Below are 21027 nucleotides of genomic sequence, written 5' to 3' on the forward strand. Positions count from 1 at the left end.
TGGCGTTCCATAAAGATCACTATGTTTGCACGCTGATAATCTGGTTTGTTTACTTTTTGCTGTCTGAAACTTTTAAATAGAGGCTCAAGAGCTGCTGTGGTGATCCTTTTGTGGGTTTTTTTTTATGTATTAATCTCACATATCACACAGAGCTCTTTTTCATTTGCCATTTTTTAAACTGTCGCACAATGGTGAGGTGGTAAATAAGGTCAAGGTATTTGTCATTTCTAGCGAATATGAACATCTGATTTTTATATCCGAATACGAGTATGGCAAAGTGGCTTGCCATGTGCAGGTGTGGTTGGTGCACTGCTCAGGAATAACACACGCAAGACAGTGAAAGTTCAATAAAACAGCTCCTTTGTTTCGCTGGGATGCGTTTCAACAACACTTAAATAACAAGCATGGGAGTTTATGAAACAGTGCTGTAGTGTAGCCCAGGTTCAGTGCTGGCTTCTAGTGACTTCTCCCGGCTTAGCTGTCTGAAAAACAAACAGTTAGCACATCAAACGAACAAAATACCAAACACTCACGATAATTAATTACGTCCATTTACATCGTCACATCCCCAATTATACCCTTAGTCATGCCCCTTGCGATAGCTAGTCCAGTCACGTCTCCTCCAAGCCATGACTGAAACATCGTGTGCCTCTTTAGGGCGATGATGTCGGACATTGTGACTCCGACCCCTTTCCTGGCTGGCTGGCTTCCGACTGACCTTCGAATGAACTGCTAGACCAACCAGTACGAAGCACTCTGTTCTTGTTAAACAGTGCCCTCACAGATCGGGAGGGAGATTGTTGACTAGGATTAATTCGCTCTCTGTCACAACATATAAAATATTTGTTTGAATATTCTGATATTTGTCCCAGCACTACTACATAAAAGGAAGAGTTAACCCTTATCAAATGCCTTCTATTATCTGAAACCTAGCCAGATCTATAAAGCATGCATTATCACTGAGAATAAAGCTGTCTTCTACACTGGTAACCTGGTGAAAGCTTTTCAAACAAGTGATCCATTATATCTAATGGATGCAGCTAAAAGCCTGGTATGTTTTTTGTTTTGTTTTTTTTAATCTGCTATAATGGTCTGAGTGTCTTAAAGTCAGTGTATAAGTACGTGCTTTGACTGTACTGTGTTGAGCTATATGGCCAACAGACAGATCCTTTAAAACATGCATCCTGTAGACACACAGATAATGCATTGGTAATCAGAAATTGTACTGTTTTTCAGCTAGGTAAAGCCGGTGTGTCTATATTACCAGTGAGCTATGCACACAAATAACTTACTGCCATGACTAAATCATTTGCAATGTAAACGGGTGCACACAATAGATGAGACAGATTGAATGCATGATGAAAATGTAGGTTGTACATTAAATGCATTTATACAAGGAATTCAAGAGCAGCATGGTATGGATAAGAAATATCACAGTTAATTTGAAGTCCTATATTCTTCTTCTTCTTCTTCACTTGTACAATATATCATTTTCTGTTTCAGTCATCACAGCCTGTTTTTTGTTAGGTTTAAAGCACCCCTACTGTATATCCTACAGTATACAGCTGTTAGATCCAGTGGAGGCGTTATAGTGCAGTTAACAGTTATGCTCTGGAGTGCCGGCTGCACTTCAAGAGTGGATTTGCTTGAGAGCTACATTGAGGCCGCAAGGATGCTTTAAACCTCTGAAACTCTGTTAGCTACAGTCACACTCAGATAACTCTGATATTCCCTTACCATGTTGACCTTTTAAGGTGCATGTTATACACCAATAATTTTGTCTTATATAGGCTTTCAAGCCAATGCTCAAAGATACCACCTGTATAGGACTGGCTGTGGACAGCAGACTCCTTTTGCCCTGTAAAGAGGTGCAGTAGTTCTCCAGAGCAATGATGACACAAGACTGGTAAAGCTTCAGTGCCTGTAGCTTTACTGCCCTTTGAAACGAGTCCTCCAGTTTCCAATCCTGTCAGCAGATCAATATTTCATGAGCTCTACATTCATCACTAATTAAATTTGGGAAAAAAGGATGTCTGCAGTCATTTATCCTCGCTCATTAAGTTGGATTGTTCAACAGCTGTGTTTCTGCAGTGCTGTTCTCTTGTTTTTGTTCTCGAAACTCCCACTTCCAGTTTATTCCTTTATTTAATTGTTATTCTTACTCTTCTACTCTAGTTCAAATGCTGTGGCAGCAACCACTCGTCTGACTGGCAGTACAGTGTTTACATCAGCTCACAGGAGGCTGGTGATCGAGTGGTGCCTGACAGCTGCTGCAAAACAATAACACTTCAGTGTGGACAGAGAGACCATCCATCAAACATCTACAAGATGGAGGTAAGCTAGTCGCGGGCGTGTGACTGTCAGTGATCCGGAGGAGAGGCCCAGGGGAAAGTGTGCACAGGAGACCATGACAATGGTTTCTGTTCAAGTTTCTATCAGAAAGAAAGGCTTGATTATATGGGACTTTCTTGACATTAAGATAAAAGCTCAGATTTGTAGGAACAGAACCCATGACTACTCAGAATGTTAGAATGAGTTCAAGTTCCATAAAACAGAATGGGAAACTGGAGTATATTTTTTCTGTTCATAACCAACCCATATTTAGTCCATTGTCATTTTCATTGCAAAGCAGGGAATTACGACTGGTGCTTCTGTAATGTTTTTTAAAGCAGGTAACCTAGTCCACAGTACCGATATTGAGAATAAAGCACAATTGATGTGTTGTGGCATAGAGCAGGGGAAATGATCTGGTAAATAAAAAATAAAAAAAAACAAACGTATATAATAAGTTGGTTGTAGTAATGTTGTCTATCGGCCTGTGCTCACAAGTGTTTGACAGAACATAACACTAAGCCATCAGCAGAATTCTCTCTTCTGAAGTTTTCTCTCTTCAGAATTCTTTGACTGCTGTTTTGACATACCTGCAAGGTAATACAATAAAACGCAAGACTTGCCCAGGTAGCTTCAAATGCATGATATAAGTCTTGAGCTGTACAGAGTGAACCTTCGATGTTCTGTGCAATGTGCACATCTCAGATCATCACTGAACAATCTCTAAACGCTGTATGAATACAGATGCTCCTTTCTTGTAGTATGTACGATGTCAGTACGATTTAATAATTCTTATGCTTTCTCAATGAAATCCACTGCATTTGTAGAAATTCCAGTGAATTTACTGTCTCGGTATCTTTGCTAAATCAGGATAGCGACAGTAGTTGGATTAGCGAAACAATTTGCTTGTTAAGTTTTGTTATCAGTTTTAAGCGATTAATCCTGCTTACCTATTTATAATAGTCACATTGACATTGTTTAATAATGAAGCACAACATTTTTTTTAATTGTGTTGGTGCTGTCCGTCAACAACAGCTGTCATAAACTGCTGAAGGAACTAGTTAGCAACAAACAAAAAGTAACCTTTTTTAACTTTTTGGATGTATAGAACTTGCTTCAAAACACCTGTTCCACTATATGTGTTTTATTTGAACTTACGGTCTGTCATGTGTCATTAACCCATTATGTAAATTTAGTTTCTGTTGGCTTTTAAAACAGCCGAAGATTATATTCTACAGTATTGTATAAACTGTCTTAAAGGTTGTTTTTTTTTTTTTGGTAATGTGGCACTGTTCCTTGCAGGGGGGCTGTATAACCAAACTGGAACAATTTCTAGCTGACCACCTTCTCATAATTGGGGCTGTGGGGATCGGAGTAGCTTGTCTCCAGGTGAGTCTGATAGTAACCCTGACATAAATGTATTGTTGGAAATGTTGAGCATTGTGGGTCACAGATGGGGGGGACTAAAACATGACAGTCAAAGGACTTCTAGGCTTAAAGGCAGATTGTAATACTGTAAGTATCTCCTCCTGGTATGGTATACTGTAATGGTTGTTTCAAGATATTAAACTTAATGTACTTTGTTACTGCTGTGTATTGCAAAGCATTTGGCAAGGAAATAAGGTGCACATGTTAAACCAGAATAGTTCTTGAAGAAAACCCTCAGGGTAGAAGGAAATTAACCAGACCAGAATTTATGTAGCCTGGACATGGAAATAAGGACGTAAAGAGTTAATGAGGAATATGCCATTGCCATGGGAACATGTAGTCATGTGATCAATTATAAAGAAAAACAAGTGAAACAAAATATCTAACGTCTCATCAAGCCTGGAAAAAAACTAAATAAGCAAATATACTTCACTTTAACTAAAATGCAGATGGTTGGTCCTTGCCTTAATTGTGACAGAAAAGACGAGTCATTCACAATTTATCCTGCATGCCTCCAGCGCTCCAGTTATTTATTTAACTCAAGGATGTTGCTCACCAGATGGTTCGCATCAGATCCAGTCTATTCGAATGTGATGAAAGGAAGTGCATTAAAAAGAGACTTTTAGGGGCTCCTGAATGGCGCATCCAGTAAAGGCGCTCTGCGTGAGTGCAGGATGCACTCTGTAGCCTGGACGTCACCGGTTCAAGTCTGGGCTATTCCACAGCTGACCGTGAATGGGCGTTCCCTGGAGGTGGCGCTCAGTTGGCTGAGCGTCGCCGGGGGGTGGGAGGGGTCTAGGTCTGCCAAGGTGTCCTCGGCTCACTGCGCACCAGCGACCCCTGTAGTCTGGCCGGGCACCAGTGGGCTTGCCTGTTAGCTGCCCTGGAGCTGCGTTGTCCTCCTACGCTGTAGCTTCTGGGTGGCTGCATGGTGAATTCACAGTGTGTAAAGAAGCGGGCAGCTGACGGCATGCGTTTCGGAGGACAAGGTTTGTCTTCGTTGCTCCCGAGTCAGCGCAGGGGTGGTAGTGGTGAGCTGAGTCTAAATAATAATTGGGCATGTCAAATTGGGAGAAAATCACAAAAATAATTGGCAAGGACTAAATTTAAAAGAAAAAAAAAAAGAGAGACTTTTTACAGTAAACCAGAAACGGAAATAGCGGAACCAATTCACTCCAAGTTAAACAAACACAAATACGTGCCAGTTCCCTGCATAATACTATCATTTTGAATGAAATGTAACCAAATCACTATACCAAGTTAACTATCACCACTGAACTACAGTACTGCCCATGCATTTTGCAACCGAAATCCCAATAGACATTACTTAAACGCTACCCTGGCTAAATTCCCTTTACCCAGACTAATTCTCTATTGCCCGCCGTACTTCTGAGGGAATGTGACTGGAGCCGACAATTGAATACATGATTAAATGATTAAAGATGTATAAATTAGGTTAATTCACGGGTGTAAAGAATTAGAGAATGAATGTTGGTGATAGGGTTGGAGGTCAGTGTTTGTGTTCCGTGCTGTGCTGTCCCATCTAATGTTTACATTTCTGACTTTTTGCAAACCCTTTTGTTTTGGCTCTTGAGTCATTTGTTTTGTCAAGTGTGTTTTGTTGGTCTTAATTTTGTGAATAAAGTGCACATTAGCGCATTTAGCTGTGTCTGAGCCTCTCTCCCTGCAAATACCATCTGGGCTATGACGCTACCGCACCACAAGCTGTCCTATGAAAAAAAAAATTAGATAACTCTCACCATAGCTGGTAAAGCTGGGTGTAAATTGTTTAAAATAAGACCAAGGTCTCTGAAACAGAGGTAACAAAATCAATTATGTATTTGTTTATTTAATTTACGAAAGTGTTTAAAGTTCAAATGAGCAGATGATATTGTTATTTATTATTGTTTATTTATTTATTTTTTAAAATTATTTCCCACTTCATATGTGCCTTGTGTAAACAGGAAATGTCGTGCTAGATGCAATTGTGCCTCCTCTTTTTACAGGGTAGGAACAGTATAACAGTGTTCAACAGGAGACAATAAGAGTGCAAACTGAGGGCAGGAAGGTAACGGAAAGCAGCACTTAGCTTAGCTGGCAAATATTTACCATTGACTCATAAGCAGGGCCGCTGGGCTAATGTTGCTCACCTGCTATCCACAAGTAAACTGTAAACTTGCTCTTATGCTCAGTTTGCAAACCCTCCCAGCTTACCGGAGCAGCAACCACCTGCCTACAAATCTGGACATTTATGAGCTACTCAACGTGACCGCTAAAAGAACCGTTTGAGTCAAGATTATAACAGGAAAGTGTGAAAAACCGTGTCATTTTTAGATAGCTGGGGAATAAAAGTGATTTAGTGTCGCCCTGTGGCCCGGAATGATTTTGTAGTTAATAAAGTGGCCCCATACAAATATTTAGCAAAGACCACTGTTCAGAGGCAGAAAATAGTCGCTATGTATGTGTCTCTTCTGCTAGTATCCCAGCACACCCAGCTCCATCAAACACAAGATCAAGTCCAGTGCTGTGCTGTTTTGTGTTGTTCTCAAGCTCCCCCACTACATCTTGCTGCACTTACAATAACTCTTACATTAGCTTGCAGATGGTGCCATGTGAGTTAGCTCATTTTATTCCTCAAGGATTAGAGAATTAAGTAGCAAAATTTTGATTTAAAGACTTTTAATGACGGAAATGTGTTTATCATTAGTGCTGAATCGGCTGAAGCTGTTTAATGTTTGTGTCATCGTGTTTTGTGAGAGGAATTAGAGGCAAAATCTGTTTTTTGTCCCACTTATTGAACATCCAAGGCTATTTTTATACACTCTAGATTGTATTTGTTATATTAATTTGACTACACAACAGTCATTGTTGTGTGCATTAACAGTCCCTTTGGCATACTGTAGTCATTTAAATCCCTCACCAACACCACCCATATTTTGAAGTGCTGACTTAAGATTTTCCTTTTAACTTAGTACTTATTCAAACTACTGAAACATTTCCAATATTTTGAGATTAAATACCAATGGTAAGTTATGTAAACCAATTTAGCTGAATGTGGTTTTCAGACAATATTGTAGTTTATTTTTTTAACTTTGAAAATGTCTAAATAACCACTAAAGCAAATGTAAAATTTTATTGACTAGTGAAATAAGGCTTTTCACAAAGAAAGCTGTAGTCAAAGGTATTACAGAAAAGCTCTTGTGAAGAGGTGTAATTTGAGCTCTCATTTCACTGGTCAATGCAGCTGTTTTGTTTTAATGCTTGCTTAAAGATCAGCAGGAAAATGATTGTAATCCTAATTTATACAAATACCTGATACATTAAAAAAAAAAAAGAATACATTAACTATAGGAAATACTAAATTATGAACAGTAAATATCTGTAACTCAGATGAGCTCCAAAAATAGTTGGCTAGTACACCACTCAATCTGGCAATGTTGTGCCTAAATTAAATTCCTTCCCAATTCCTTTCCTTAGTTGCGAATGACAAAATGCAAAAAAGTTTGACATGTCTTGGAAAGTTTGTAGTGTTTTAAAAAAGAAACGTTTGCATTTCTTCCCAATCTAGGCAGTTCAAGTACTTTTTGGTGGTTGGCTTAGACTTATGACCTAGTACTGTGTGCACAGTACATGTATACAGTAGCTAGCTAACATTCATACATTGCAGAGCCAAAATTATATACTGTAGAGATTTGTAGGATCTTGTTAAGGTGACAGCCCACCAGCCTGTGTAAACTCTGTAATTGTAAGTCTCTGTATTTATTTCTTTTTACTTGTCCATACGATTCTCAGTCACCTGGTTAATGACATTACCCATTAGCTGGATTTCTAATATAAATATGTGCTTGATTTCATTGAAAAAATGTTAAATCTTGGTAATCAGTGGGTACTTAGATTAATAAACAGAGCTTATAATAAAGTGTTACAGGTGTTTGCGTTTATTCTTCTGGAGCATTTCATAATGACTCGCTATTAGTCTTCCTTTCCTAATCTCCTTAATAAATATAGTTTGGAAGTGTAATACAGTATGATTGTATATGGAAAGAGAGGCAATGTGTGCTGCTTGTTATGCTTGGAGATGGGTGTAGATGGGTATTTATTATCGATAAAAGAATCTCTCTGGATTGACATTAGCATTATGCTGCTGGCAGTAGTTTATGAGCAACATTTTATATTGAGTTAAATCCTGGAACTAGGGGTGCTGGGGGTGCGGCAGCACCCCCTGGCTTTGCATGGCTTCTGTCATATACAGGGGTTACAGTTTTGTTCAATGACTTTCAGCAACCCCACTCTAAAATCCCACTGGTTAAATCCGCTTTACTATATCAAGCGAAGCAATGCCACTGTGATCTTGTAATTGTTTTTTGGTAAAACCCGTGTTTTACATGAAAAACCTTACACTGTACTAGTCAATTTAAATATTAATTACACAATACTAAAGCAGTGGTGTGGCACTAACATTCATTTTGGTGCAACAATTATATTTATTATTTTGTCCTAAAATTGGCATACTTGTTCCAGAAGAAGAAAACGACTACCAAGGGTGACTTAATCAGACAACCCGTACATAAGTTTAGAGCTATGAAAAATGTTTCCAGGAATTCATATGCCTTCATTCTGCAGGAGTTCATTTATTAGATGTGTTGCCCTATGTTAGAAGTATTCTGCTATTAAGACTCTTGCTTTGTTATTTTTTAGTTTTTTTTTGGACTGATGTTTTATGTTTTAATAGCTTGTTTTGTGAATTCTGGGTGGCCCAGGGGTGTGTGTGTGGTGGTTGTCCTTAAGTCTTTGTTGAGTTCACAGTGAGCTTACAGTGTAAGCTGTTCAGAATTCCTCAGTGCAGCCAGCTATGCTGGTGCTGTTTTGTTGTAAATGTAGATAAGTGAATTTACAGAGTTTGCTTTGCCTCTCTTGATTTATTATTCCCATTCGCCAATATGTGTTGTTGCTCGTTTGTCTATTTTGTGTCTTTTTTCCTGTTTCCAGGAGCATGCAGATCCTCAACTTTTTGATGCCGTAAAACGCTAGGCCCCTTAATGGGTAAAAATAAATAAATTAATAATAATAATAATTAAAATATTGACACAATGTAAAAGAAAACACTTTTGTAGTGAGATTTCAGATGGGATATTAGGGCAAACGGTGACTAAACACAGGTCTTTATACAGTGGACAGACAGTCAGGAGTCTATGGCATTAACAGTTATACATTATATATCTATCTATACCCCAAGCAATGACTTAACAAATCACAAGGCTTAAATAATGTTATGCTTATTCCATTTGGTTTTATGAAAACATGATTTTATGACTGTATCATGTTACGTTGTGAGGAGAAATCTCGGACAAAGGATAAGTGTTTTTGAAAAGCTGAAGAATGTGTTTTTTTTTAAATTTAAACAGTCTGGTTTAGTAATGATTAACATCTATCCTCTAAGCTTCATTAAATCTTGAAATGTGTGTTGCTTGGTATTCAGTTCTAGCTCCAGTAGTCTAGTTAGTATATTTAAAAACTGCAGTGTTCAAAAATGATAACTGTAAATTAAATGGAGAGATGGAGGTTATAAATTACAATTGTAAATGCTCTGGAAGCAAAAAAAGACAATATTTTTCAAGACCGCTTATGTACAGCAGATATCTTCAGCATGAGCTTAATTAAGTACATAGAAAACCTCTTGAAGTGGTTGTATCTAACAAGTAATAAAGCTTTTAAAATGCTATACTGTTAAAAGCTTTATAAAATCACATGTCAATGTACAAAGTAAATATCCATAAATCAATAAATCATACCTGCTTTAAATTATTCTGTTCATTCTTAATTTTTTTTTTTTTTTTTTTTAAATACGGGTCTTTTGTTATAGTTACTGGAATTAATATTTATTTGCTAGATAAAGCAAAGCTCTCCAGATGTAAGTTTATGTCTTTATTGTAGTCGCCTACAAACTGTCCAAGTCAGTCTTCAGAGAGGCGCATGCAACATTTTCCGAACAAACCGAATGAGCTTTCCATAGACAGTGAGGCACTGAGTGCACGGAAGGCCACAATGGACATGATAGGCAGTGACTGGGTGTCACTTTTTCAGTGGTCAAGTGCTGTTATGTTATCACGTGTCATTTAAAAAAAAATATATATATATATATATATATATATATATATATATATATATATATATATATATATATATATATATATATATATATATATAGTTACAGTGCAGTTTTACAACCCGTGACAAAAGTAATTGTATATCATACGGTACAGTACCGTACACTTGAATAATTTAAAAATGAATAATAATTATTATTCACAGCTCCTCCCCGGAGCAGGCTGCTCTAGCTAGATATGTAAATGCTATACCTCCTCCATTGCATTTTATACACATCGGTGAACCCTAATACGTTTTCAACCATCATTTTTCTTACGTCCCCTTTCTATGAATTTTGATTTTTAATGATGGAAATATTTTTTCGTCGTTCTGTGAGTGTGAGGTGAAATCAATGTTCATCAACGTTTACCGATAAAAATCGAACCCTGCCAAGCCTAAATATATTGTTCAATATCAATGTTTTTTTCTTAATGGAAAATGTGTATGCAGAAATAAATGTATTCTTTGACATTAATGATTGTTAATTGACCGTTTTTATATGCAGGAATGAATACATTCTTCGATTTATATACCTGCACTTACCAATAAGTTTCGTTAAATGTCTCAAAAGCCATCTAATGCTTCATCATTTCAGACATTTACCAATAATCTTTAATAAATCTTAAGATTAGCCAGTAAATGTCCGAAAAGCAATCTATTTCTTCATAATTTCTGACATTTACCACCTTATTTGGGTACTGGTAAAACGTAAGATTGACCAAATTCGGTCTTTTACCATAACATATGTATATATCAAATATTCCGTTTTGAAAGAAAAAACATTTTAAAGCAAATATGTATTTTCCTTAAAAAAAAAAAAAAAAAAAAAGTTAACTGGTACAACACTAGGATAAATAATTCTCTGTACATGCCTTGCTTTCAGCCAGTCTTGCACTTGAGTGGTCATTTCACCTGGAGAGTAAATTGGCCCCTTCATCAATGCTTCAGATGCTTCACTGATACACCTTTTCTCAGTTGCTTAATCCCTGGCCTGGCAGGTTTAAAGGGGCCATGGAATAATTACAGAAGTTACCCTGGAAATCAAAATCAAGTGGACATTATCGTTTTGATCCAAGTTTTAACAACTAAGTGAACTATCAAGGGGAGACAACCGCATTGCTTCTTTAATTTACAACCTGTGTCATGTGAAACACAATAACCTGCTTGGGTTTGTTGTTGAATGAATGCCAGATGAATAGCATTACAATGTATCCTGACCGTCCAAGGTGGGGGATTCCAAAGTTTGTAGCTCACTAAAGAAGCAGGTGCAAAATGATTGCAGACTTCATTCAAAAAGGTGAGGTAATGACATTTGGAGAGCTTCTTGTGAAGTTACAGAAAGCTGAGGCAGTTTCCACAGTCTGTTTTTGTAATATGTGTTTCTCTTTAAACAGCAAAGTAACCCCGTGTCTGTCTGTGTGCACACTAAACTAGTTTCACTTGTCCTGTGCTAGCTGGCGGGAGCAGCCCTGACTGCCTGTTTTATCTATCTGCTCTATAAAGAAGAGGAAGAAGAGTTCTCTGACATGTGATTGGTTAGCCTCTCTCTCATTCTGATCTGCAGTGCATGTCGCTTGTCTTGGCTGTACGTGCTGTTTCCAGTCTGCTGCAGCTCAATTAGGCGAATGGCATTGTGAGGCTAACTGGCTTTGCAGCTTATATGTAAAAATAAAGTGTGAAATGCAAACTGCTTTCAATTAAAAATGTGAATAGAGATATGCTTTTGATACATGCTGAGTGATGCATGACTGAAAAGATCTGTGTTTGTGTATGTTAGCAACTGGAGATTTGTAACAACTGAAGTAAACAGATACATTTTTTACATAAGCAGAGTGGTGTTGCATAATAATAATAATTTGTATTTTTATATAGCGCCTTTCATAATGGACCACCATCACAGAGTGCTTTACAAGGTACAAGACTAGGGTGTGTGAACTATGCATCAGTTGCAGAGTCACTTACAAGAACGTCTCACCCCAAAGACGGAGCACAAGGAAGTTAAGTGAGCTGGGATTTGAACCGGGGACCTCCTGGTTAACCACTGGACCACACAGCCTCCTGCAATTATAATTATCGTCATTTTGCAAATGCATGAAAGAATCACTGGTACAAGTTACAGTTATTGGACCAGGTTAATAAAAGCTTAGGTAGTACTAAAGGTTAACAACACCTTCCCAGGTTTCAACATTCCACTTCAGTCAACAAAAATGATTTTAAATTCAGTGGCAATTACACAGGTGAAACATTTGTCAAATAATTTAATTAAGTTTATATTACTACATAGAGTTTCTGGTTAAAAAGTTACTTTTAATAAATTTTACTGCTTAACGATTTAACTATTGTTGTTAAATGTTATTTCATTTTAGTTTTCTAATTACTGTTTTAACTTTATGCCACAGACAGTGGTAGCAAATTGAGACTGTAAAAAAGTGGCCTAGACTGTGAGGAGTCCATTCTACTAAGGAGGCTTTAAGGAAGGTTTCAGTGGATTTATTGAATGTCATTTCTACATGTTACAATTGGCTTGTTAGTGTTTCCTACCATGGACTGGTCCCTGTGACCACTCCTCTTAATGTTCTGTGCTAATACATCTTTACCACTAGCATAGAAATATATCCAGTAATTATAAATATGTTCTTGGTAGTATCATATCAATGAATAATACATTCTGTGGCCTTTGGTATTTACATGATCCACTGACCGACATTTTGTAAACAAATTAATTTTTATCGGTGCTACCATATCCTTTTTTACATCTGTCAGATGATTCTACTACTCAAAAAACTCATTGAAGGATGCTATCCATAACAAGGTGTTGTGTGAATTAGAATCTTGTTTTTATTTGCCTTCACCTGCAAAGTTATGCAGATCTATATTTTTTTTTTTGTCCTCACAAACAGCAGACGTACTGAACTACCAAGGCTAAATTCACAAATATTTTACTCTAAAATGTAATTTGCACCATTTTTTTTATGAAAACAGAACAACGTTGGTTAATTTTACAAAACCAGAAATAATGGAAGTTTTCTTAAGAATACCTAAGAGCCTTTACATTAAATCACTGATTTTTTTATTTAATGTTTGGGGGGGGGGGGGGGGGGGGGTCTCCTTTGAGGGGTTAAAAATTGTGCTAATGACACCTTGGAATTATAGGCTTTGTAAATCTGCCCCCTTGTCTTCTATCATAGAATTCATTAAATATGTCAGTGAGTATAAATACAACAGTATGTCCTTCAGTAAAGTCTAAGTTCATTGTTTGATCTCTAATTTGAGGTGGCTGTTATAAATCATGTCCTGTGCTTAAAAGCCATGGTTTATTAACCATCTTAAGCCTGACATTGAATAATTCCGTTCTTTCTCACTCCAGATCATCTGTTATCCTATATTCGATTAAATTGTTTGAATAGTGAGTGAGATATGCTGTAACCTTTGTAATGTGTTTAGGTGTTATCCCGTAATAGAAAAAGCGTATTGGAACAATGTAGTTTGCACAATGTGGCCAACGACAGCCCAGAACACTTTTATAAATATAAACTTTATTTAAGGCTGTTCACAAAAATGTATTTGATTTGAACACATGGAATTGTTATCAAAGGCTGTTTTTCTGTGTTACTCGCTTTACATAAGTTTATTTAACTGGAGTTCACTACTTAAGAATAAAGTTAGAACAGGTGCTGTCTGTACTGTACTTAAATATTCATTTGCACTGCTTAGCTTTTTGGTCTGTGACGAGCAATATGTGGCTGTAAATGTATGTTAATGTGATGGCATTTTCTCTATATGTTTCTCTATATGATATATTATCAAATAGTGTCCATCTTTAATGCATATTATAATCCAGGTCTAATCCAGGAATGTGAAACAAGCAATGTTATTGGTCGAGCAAGATTCCAGCTGTCCGTACATTTGACTGGTATGGACAGTTGGAGCATTGTCACATATTAAAAATATCTGTGTTGCCTCACAGAATTTAAAGTAGCTTTAGCCATCTTGTTTATAGTTGCAGGTGTACAGTAACTATAAAACTGAGTGACCAATTACCAGCAAAAAAAATTCCAAAAGTAGCAAGTAGCCATGCTGATTTGGATGAAGAACAATTAAATGAACTGGAAGATAGCAAAACGGAAATAAATACCACATTTATGTTTATGTTTGCTGTCTTTAAGGATTGGCTGAAAAAAAAAATTGGTCCCATCTGTGGAAAATGCACATCTTAAGAAAATCTTTATAAAATACTAAGGGATTTCTATAGAGATGTAAGAAATGCCCAAGGAGAAGAATATAACATTTCAAGATACATTAGTCTCCAAGCTGGAATAAACCGCTGTCTAAATTAAAACAAAACTAAACTGGGGAATCTGTCAATATACACACCCCAACTTCATCACTTCAACAGTGTCTTGTCCTGAGGATTTTAACTCAGTGTCATCTCAACTCCGCCACCTGGTGGATCTTTTCAATGGCAGTGTACAATTCAACAATATAAAAAATGTACTTACTTTTGCATGGTTCAATTAAATTAATGTTCTCATCTTAAGTGTGTAGTTATGAAGTTATAAGTGGGGCTACTTTATTGGCGTAAGGGTACTTAATAAAACATTTAAAAAAAAAAAGTTTTTTGCCCTAAACATGATTTATGTTTTTTTTTTTTTTTTAAATCCACTGTTTCACCTGGATTATGTACTCACTTCTCGGGGTGAGGGGGGGTGTTGGAGGCACAACGCCCGGTGCGGACACCAAGTCGGCCCTTATTGCATACATTCCAGCCTTTTCTAGGAGTCTATCCTGTGATCACAGGGTCAAGAAATTCATTGTTTAACAGAGACTGAAGCATTTTACACTAGTCTCCTCAGTTACTTTATATTCTTGACTAATCTGGGTGTCCTTATGTTATCACACCACTCAAGGTTGATAGAACAAAATCATTGCTTTGCTGTTTCCTGTGCTGTTTGTGTATCCCTGCACAATATTTTTTAACATTAAGGGGATTGTTTTGAGGTTTTTGTTTTATATGTTCTGGATCAGGTCTGGAAAAAAAAGGATATCTTTTTGTCAGCTGAAAAACCAGGGTAGTGTAACAAACAAATCAAATAGCCAATCCAGTGAAATTGCTGCTGTTTTTGTGTTTGTAGACATGCTCATTGTTTGAAAAAGTTGGATACTCACAATTATTTTGAAAGACATTGCAAGGATATACAGCACAGGAGACAGTTGTAGTAAGTGTTTTAAACTCAATAACCTTGACTTGTAAAGACAAAGTCAGACTTCAGTGCAACAATATATACTTACTTTAGATGTAATTCTCAAGAGTGGTCTTTTTGAAGCAAAGACATCATCTCAGAGATAATTGAGCTTCATGATACCAGCAAAAAAAAAAATACTCTTAACAAATATTTTATTCTCAGAAAATGTATCTCTGCTTTGCACTTCAAATGCCCAGACAAATGCAAAATCAATGTGAACGGCTTCTCGGAGCTTAGCTATTATCATTGTTTCAGCAGAAACAGAAAGATGACTGAATGTTAAAAGTTTTATGTTTTAGTTTTTAATGAGAACAGTATAATTTTGCATCTTCACCAAACTTTTATTATACACTCCGAGCCTCTTATAGACATTTTGAAATGCATTTGGCTGAAATCCGGTAAGCTCTCAAATCTTATACAAATATTTGTAACATTTTATTATTATTGCTTGATTGTGGAGACCCCCTGTATGTACAGGTGTAAAGTTTTGCATCCCCTAGAATTTTAGGATTGAGACATAATTTAGATATTTTAGTTAACATCATGTAATCAAAAAAACTACAAAGTGATATTGCAAAATGTCTACCGGAAGCCATAATAATAGTACAGTATTTAATGTTAGATTTCAAAATGTCACATTTTTAAACGTGTATGTTTTTACATTAAGTGTATGGAAAACTACAAAGTGGCATGTAATTCAATGTGTTAACGTAACATTATTCAGCAGGTTTCATTCAAGCTAATGAATCAAAATGAGTTCATTCTATTGGGTAATGCAAAATGGCCATACCTGCACATGCAGCTGTTTAAGAGTCTGAATATCAATGGGTCCAAGTACAGCTGTTTCCCTACTTGGGTGATTCATTGACCCTCTTATCAACATCACTCAGCAATACAAAGTGGTTTGTGATAGAGCAGGTTAAAGGGTGGGGGTATTAAGATCCGCTGTTTAGCTCACCCCATTGATGCTCGAATGCTTTCATTTCTGTGTGACTGATGCGTATTTCCCCATATTATTTTACAGATCTGTGGAATGATTTTTACTTTTTGCCTGTATAGAAGAATTAAAATGGACCCATACTGAAGACCCCTGTACAAGCGCAAGCCGGGGATAAACTGATGCCTGCTTTTAATCTCAGCAACACTCTTTACTCTTTGTATTTCAGGACGTGCCTGCAGGGTTGATCTCATTGAAACACTGTGCTCTAGAGCAGTTTTTTTTTTTTTTTTTTTTTTAAGCTTGGGTTTCAGAGCATCCTCCCAAGAACAAAAACAAGTGTTTTTATTAGTGTCACGACATCTGGGATTGTTACAGACAGTAAGGTGTCACTGAATTGAAAATATGTCACTTACCTCGCTTGATGTATTTTAATGCTATCTTGCTGATTGTATTCAGTTCAGTATTGTACAAGCAAGTTTATAAGGCATTGTTTATAGCTAATGCTTTTCTAACATTCTTTTAAGATTATCTAATGATGTTTTTGTAGTTCGTTCAAGGACAGCATTGCCTAATTGACACTGCTTGCTATGAGGAGGTTCATAGACCATTGCTTGTCCCAATTACTGACCAGTACCCTCAGTACAGTCGCTAGCTGTGCCCCTCTCTCACACATTCGAGGCACTGACAGTTGTTACAGATAATGCAATAATGCCATAAATCTTACTTGCTGTGCAAATTCACTATGTAGGTACCATATCATTGTGTAGTTTTTAAAGAATCACATGTTAAAGTGAACGTGCATTTTCATTTTAAAAATGTATCTAAAAAAAGTTCTTAGTTTGAGTGCCTTACTTTCATGCAGTCTCTTCTTCTTGTACTTCCGGGGTCATTTCACTCCAGAATTGTCAGATTAAGCATATTAAACACTGCTCAGTGGGGCTGATACATGTCACGTTAGTTCTATACCTACCATTTACGCCATTTACTTGGAAGAATGTATATTACCTCAAGATGGCACATACCTGCTTGATTTTTTGCGCTAGGAGTGGCATAAATTCACCCAACATCAGTGTGAAAGACTGGTGGAGAGCATGCCAAGACGCATGAAAGCTGTGCTTGAAAATCAGGGTTATTCCACCAAATATTGATTTCTGAACTCTTCCTAAGTTAAAACATTAGTATTGTGTTGTTTAAAAATGAATATGAACTTATTTATATAAGTTATTATATAAAACAAGTGAAGAGCTCAGTGGAATTACATATCAGATTGTTCTTTTGTATTATTTGTTTCTTTATGATTCAAGTGTATGTGTCATACCCTCAAGGAAGTAGACCTTGTTTACTTTGAATTCTGTTATTTATTGTTTGTTTTTTCTTGTGTTTTTTAATTTACTTACATTTTTTATAGTTGATTGATATATTATTCATAGATAATGTGGTTTAAAAGCCACTTGCCTCTTTCCCAGGAAATTCTGTGGATCCATTTTTAATTTTCACATGTGAATTAGAGAAACTTCCCTATAAATATTTTTTTAAGCCTTTAGCTTTGGGAAGGGGTCACTGGGGTGCAGCAGAAACAAGCTAAACTTCTGTAAAATTTGAAAAGTAGTCTATTTTTAATTTAAAATAGACATTTGTCCTGAGTTTTCCTTCATTTATATGTAAAACCTACAGCATTGATCAGGTTAGAGGTCAGTGATAATGAAATACAAGCTAAACAGCGACCCCTGCTGGAAAAGGTTTGAAATGTCCAGTATTAAGCGGTAGTTCTACATGGTAAATGGGGGCGTTATAGAATCTTGAAGCTCTTGACCTCGTCTTTCATTAGCACTTGTACATTGTCTGCATCTTCAGCTTAGGACTCTTAAGTGCCTCAGTTGTCTAGTAGGTAATGTCCATCTGAAATAGGAGCAAATATTTTTAAACTATTAATTTTCAAATTAAATGCCAGCTTTTTTTCATGCATATTTGGAGTGCTGCAGATGGTTACCCCATTTCAATTAATATTACAGTGCTCCCGCTTCATAGCACTCTGTTAATTATAATGGCCTGTCAGCCTACTGTAGGAGAGTATTCTTTTGTAGTTGCTTTTAGTTTGGTTCAATATCACTGAGAAAAGATGTTTGCAGTTATTTGTGTTGTTTGAAACATCCACAAGATGGGGTTATTTGAGCTGACAGGTTAATACACATCTCATATAAGGGCATTTGATTGTTTGCTGCTCTTGATCACCTTATTGGTTTTATTTGATTTAATGATTTAATTTCTCTTGCATGCTTTTCTTTATAATTTTCTGGGGTGTGGGGGAGGGGGGTGTTACATTCATGCATTTGTTTATCTGGCATTTTCAGGATTGAGGTGCTTCGGCAATAGTGGTACACCACCTCATTTAATCAAGCTCTAAATACAATCACAATCAGCAATTTAATATGTAGTTACTTTAGCCACTAACAAACGAAAACACCCTCTGAATCCCAGAACCTGTTTCATGTTAGAAAAATATCAGCGTACGTTATAATTATAACTAACTTTATTCTGTTTGAGGTGGTGTGTGTCTGCAGCCGCTGCAGAAAATATGATGACATTTACTGAGCAGTGTAACTACACAATGGCAAACAGTCCTGCATTATTTGTAGAATTATTTGTGTTACATGTTCCCATGTGTTGCTATAGCTGTTTACATAAGGTGTGTGTATTGTTTTAATTTTTTCTTTTTTTTTTTTTTTTTTTTAACATTTTGACCACTTTTTTAAACTTTTAAATTGCATTCCCTGCATCAATATGGCTTCCTATGTACACACATGGACCTCTCAGAACTACATTTCCCGTCATCCTCCTGCTCACTGTTAAATACATCTTAGTTACCTATGTGAGCAGAAGGATGATGGGAAATGCAGTTCTGAGAGGTCCATGCGGGTGGGGGATAATATTGTACAATGAGAATTATAAACCATGTATGATAATTATTTTTTTCAAAGCCTCCATGTCTTCAGAGATTAGAAAGACGTCTGAATGTCCAGTACAGAGCTTCGGGATGCCTGTGCCAGTGCAGGAATGTCAGCCCAGCAAAGACAATCGGTCTGACAATGTCACAGTGGCATGTGTCGTCTCTCAGTGACTGTACTAGGGCTGGTTTGAATAAACCTGGATCTTGGTGGGTGGCCTGAGGAAGATAAGTGTTTGTCCAGATTTTGCATTACAATTCCAGGACCGGTGCTACAGTACTGCTGAAAAAACACTGACAATCATGTTTGCTGTTTCACTGGCTTTGTGGGTACAAAGGTCTTTTACTAGTGTTGAAGTAGGGGTAGCACCATAGTCAACTAGTCAAACAGAAACTGGTAGCCAACTAATCGCAAGTTGTGATGGTGCAATCCATTAATATAAAAAATTACATTTTTGAACAATAATAGATGGTTATGAAAAATGACAAGCAGCATTAAAATACAGTACGGAACTGAACGTTCTCAAATAGAGCACTAGACATGTTCATGATTTATAAATATTTTTATCGGAGTAGTGACTAGTCGACCTGTTCAATACTTTTACCTTAACTATTGTGTCATGTGTTAGTCACAAAATTAACATCTGCAATAACCATTGTTCCAATTGGGGGGGAGACCCTGCAGTTAAAGTTGTTCTCCAGAATGGCCAATTAGAAATGTATTTGTAATAGGGAAGTGCATCTTTTATGTCTGAGATGTTGTTTGATTAATCAGTTAGGTTTGGAATACTCCATTTACATAAAAGCCTGTGTTTTCATGTATTTCTCTAGTAATTCTAGTAACAGTGTTCACTTTTGATGCATGACAAAAACACATACAATTAACAATGTACATGTTTAAAGCGCATAGGGAAGGATCTATACCAGGCTGCACTGCAGCACACATATCCTTTATATCTGTTATTGCTTTTTTTAATTGCACTGGTAGCACAGCAAGTGCTTCTCCTCTGTTTTGCAAGGTGAATATAATCAAGAATGCAATTTGTAATATTTGACTTTGGGTGACAACAAAACCACATGGTGTAACTCTTCTCCTTGCATTATGCATGCTCCAGGAGGGAAACTGAATGGCTTAATGTTGGGAAGAACAACTGCCTTATCGGCGGCTTAATGGAATTAGGATTCAGTTCAGAAACATGCCAGCTAGAGCACGCTCTGGTGATAAAGCAATCAGACACAACCCTGCTGCCTTTGTGCGCTTTATGAATAGCAAAATCACATTTAGAATTGTAAACTGTGAGGTGAATGGGGCTATTTTTATTAATGTGCCCAGGCAATTGTGTTTGCAATGGTATATGAAACATCAAATTTGCATTCAAATGTGATTTGGGGATATGGTTAATGTCTCCTATCAGGTGTCTCAGCCTTCATCCTAAAGGCCTCATTTATGAAAGAGCACTAAACATTGTGGTGCACCATAATTGAACTTTTATTCCCACCGTATTTACTAAAGGGCAATAACCATAGTGTGCACCTCAAAGTGAGCGATAACTAGTTTGGAAACCAGGCTTTAACCACTGATAGGCACACTATTTAAACCTGTTTTTCTGGGCTGAAATCTATCTAGCATCGTGGCGGCGTTACTTGCGTTAATTTTTTTAATATAGAGTAGTGATATTTACCTGGAAATAACAGGTTATATTACATTATATAATTTTTTTTATTTTATTTTATAGTTCATTACATTAGTACAAATAATAGAGCGGTTAATAAACCTCCTCCACTAGAATTTGTAACTCCTCTGCGCGCAGTTTTAGTTTGCGTTGTCTCTGCCTTTCCCTTGCGGAGGGTTGTGTCTGTCGATCACTCATTTCTTGGTCAGTGTGAGCTACCTTCAGCTTTCACAATAAGCCACTGACCAAAAGACTGGACTGTTGGGGCTTTTTATATCACGGCAGTCACAGGTAAGTCTTGGACATTATCATGCACATTAA

The 21027-nt window shown here is 36.8% G+C and overlaps 1 protein-coding gene across 5 annotated transcripts in view; it reads left to right on the forward strand.

The window, feature by feature from the left end:
- Positions 1-16968, forward strand: part of LOC121318084 (tetraspanin-11-like) — a 43433-nt gene extending 26465 nt beyond the window's left edge. For 3 of the 5 annotated variants that reach the window (XM_041254347.1, XM_041254346.1, XM_041254350.1), the window contains 4 exons: positions 2176-2334; positions 3634-3720; positions 11361-11441; positions 16174-16968. In XM_041254347.1, coding sequence (XP_041110281.1) covers positions 2176-2334; positions 3634-3720; positions 11361-11438 — 324 coding nt within the window. In that variant the 3' untranslated portion in view covers positions 11439-11441; positions 16174-16968. Of the gene's footprint in view, positions 1-2175; positions 2335-3633; positions 3721-11360; positions 11442-11778; positions 11819-16173 lie in introns of those variants that run through there. The other 2 variants (XM_041254348.1, XM_041254349.1) reach the window with 2 other exon arrangements.
- The last annotated feature ends 4059 nt before the right edge of the window (positions 16969-21027 follow it).

Source organism: Polyodon spathula, chromosome 7 (genome assembly GCF_017654505.1).
Source record: "Polyodon spathula isolate WHYD16114869_AA chromosome 7, ASM1765450v1, whole genome shotgun sequence".
Lineage (NCBI taxonomy): Eukaryota > Metazoa > Chordata > Actinopteri > Acipenseriformes > Polyodontidae > Polyodon > Polyodon spathula.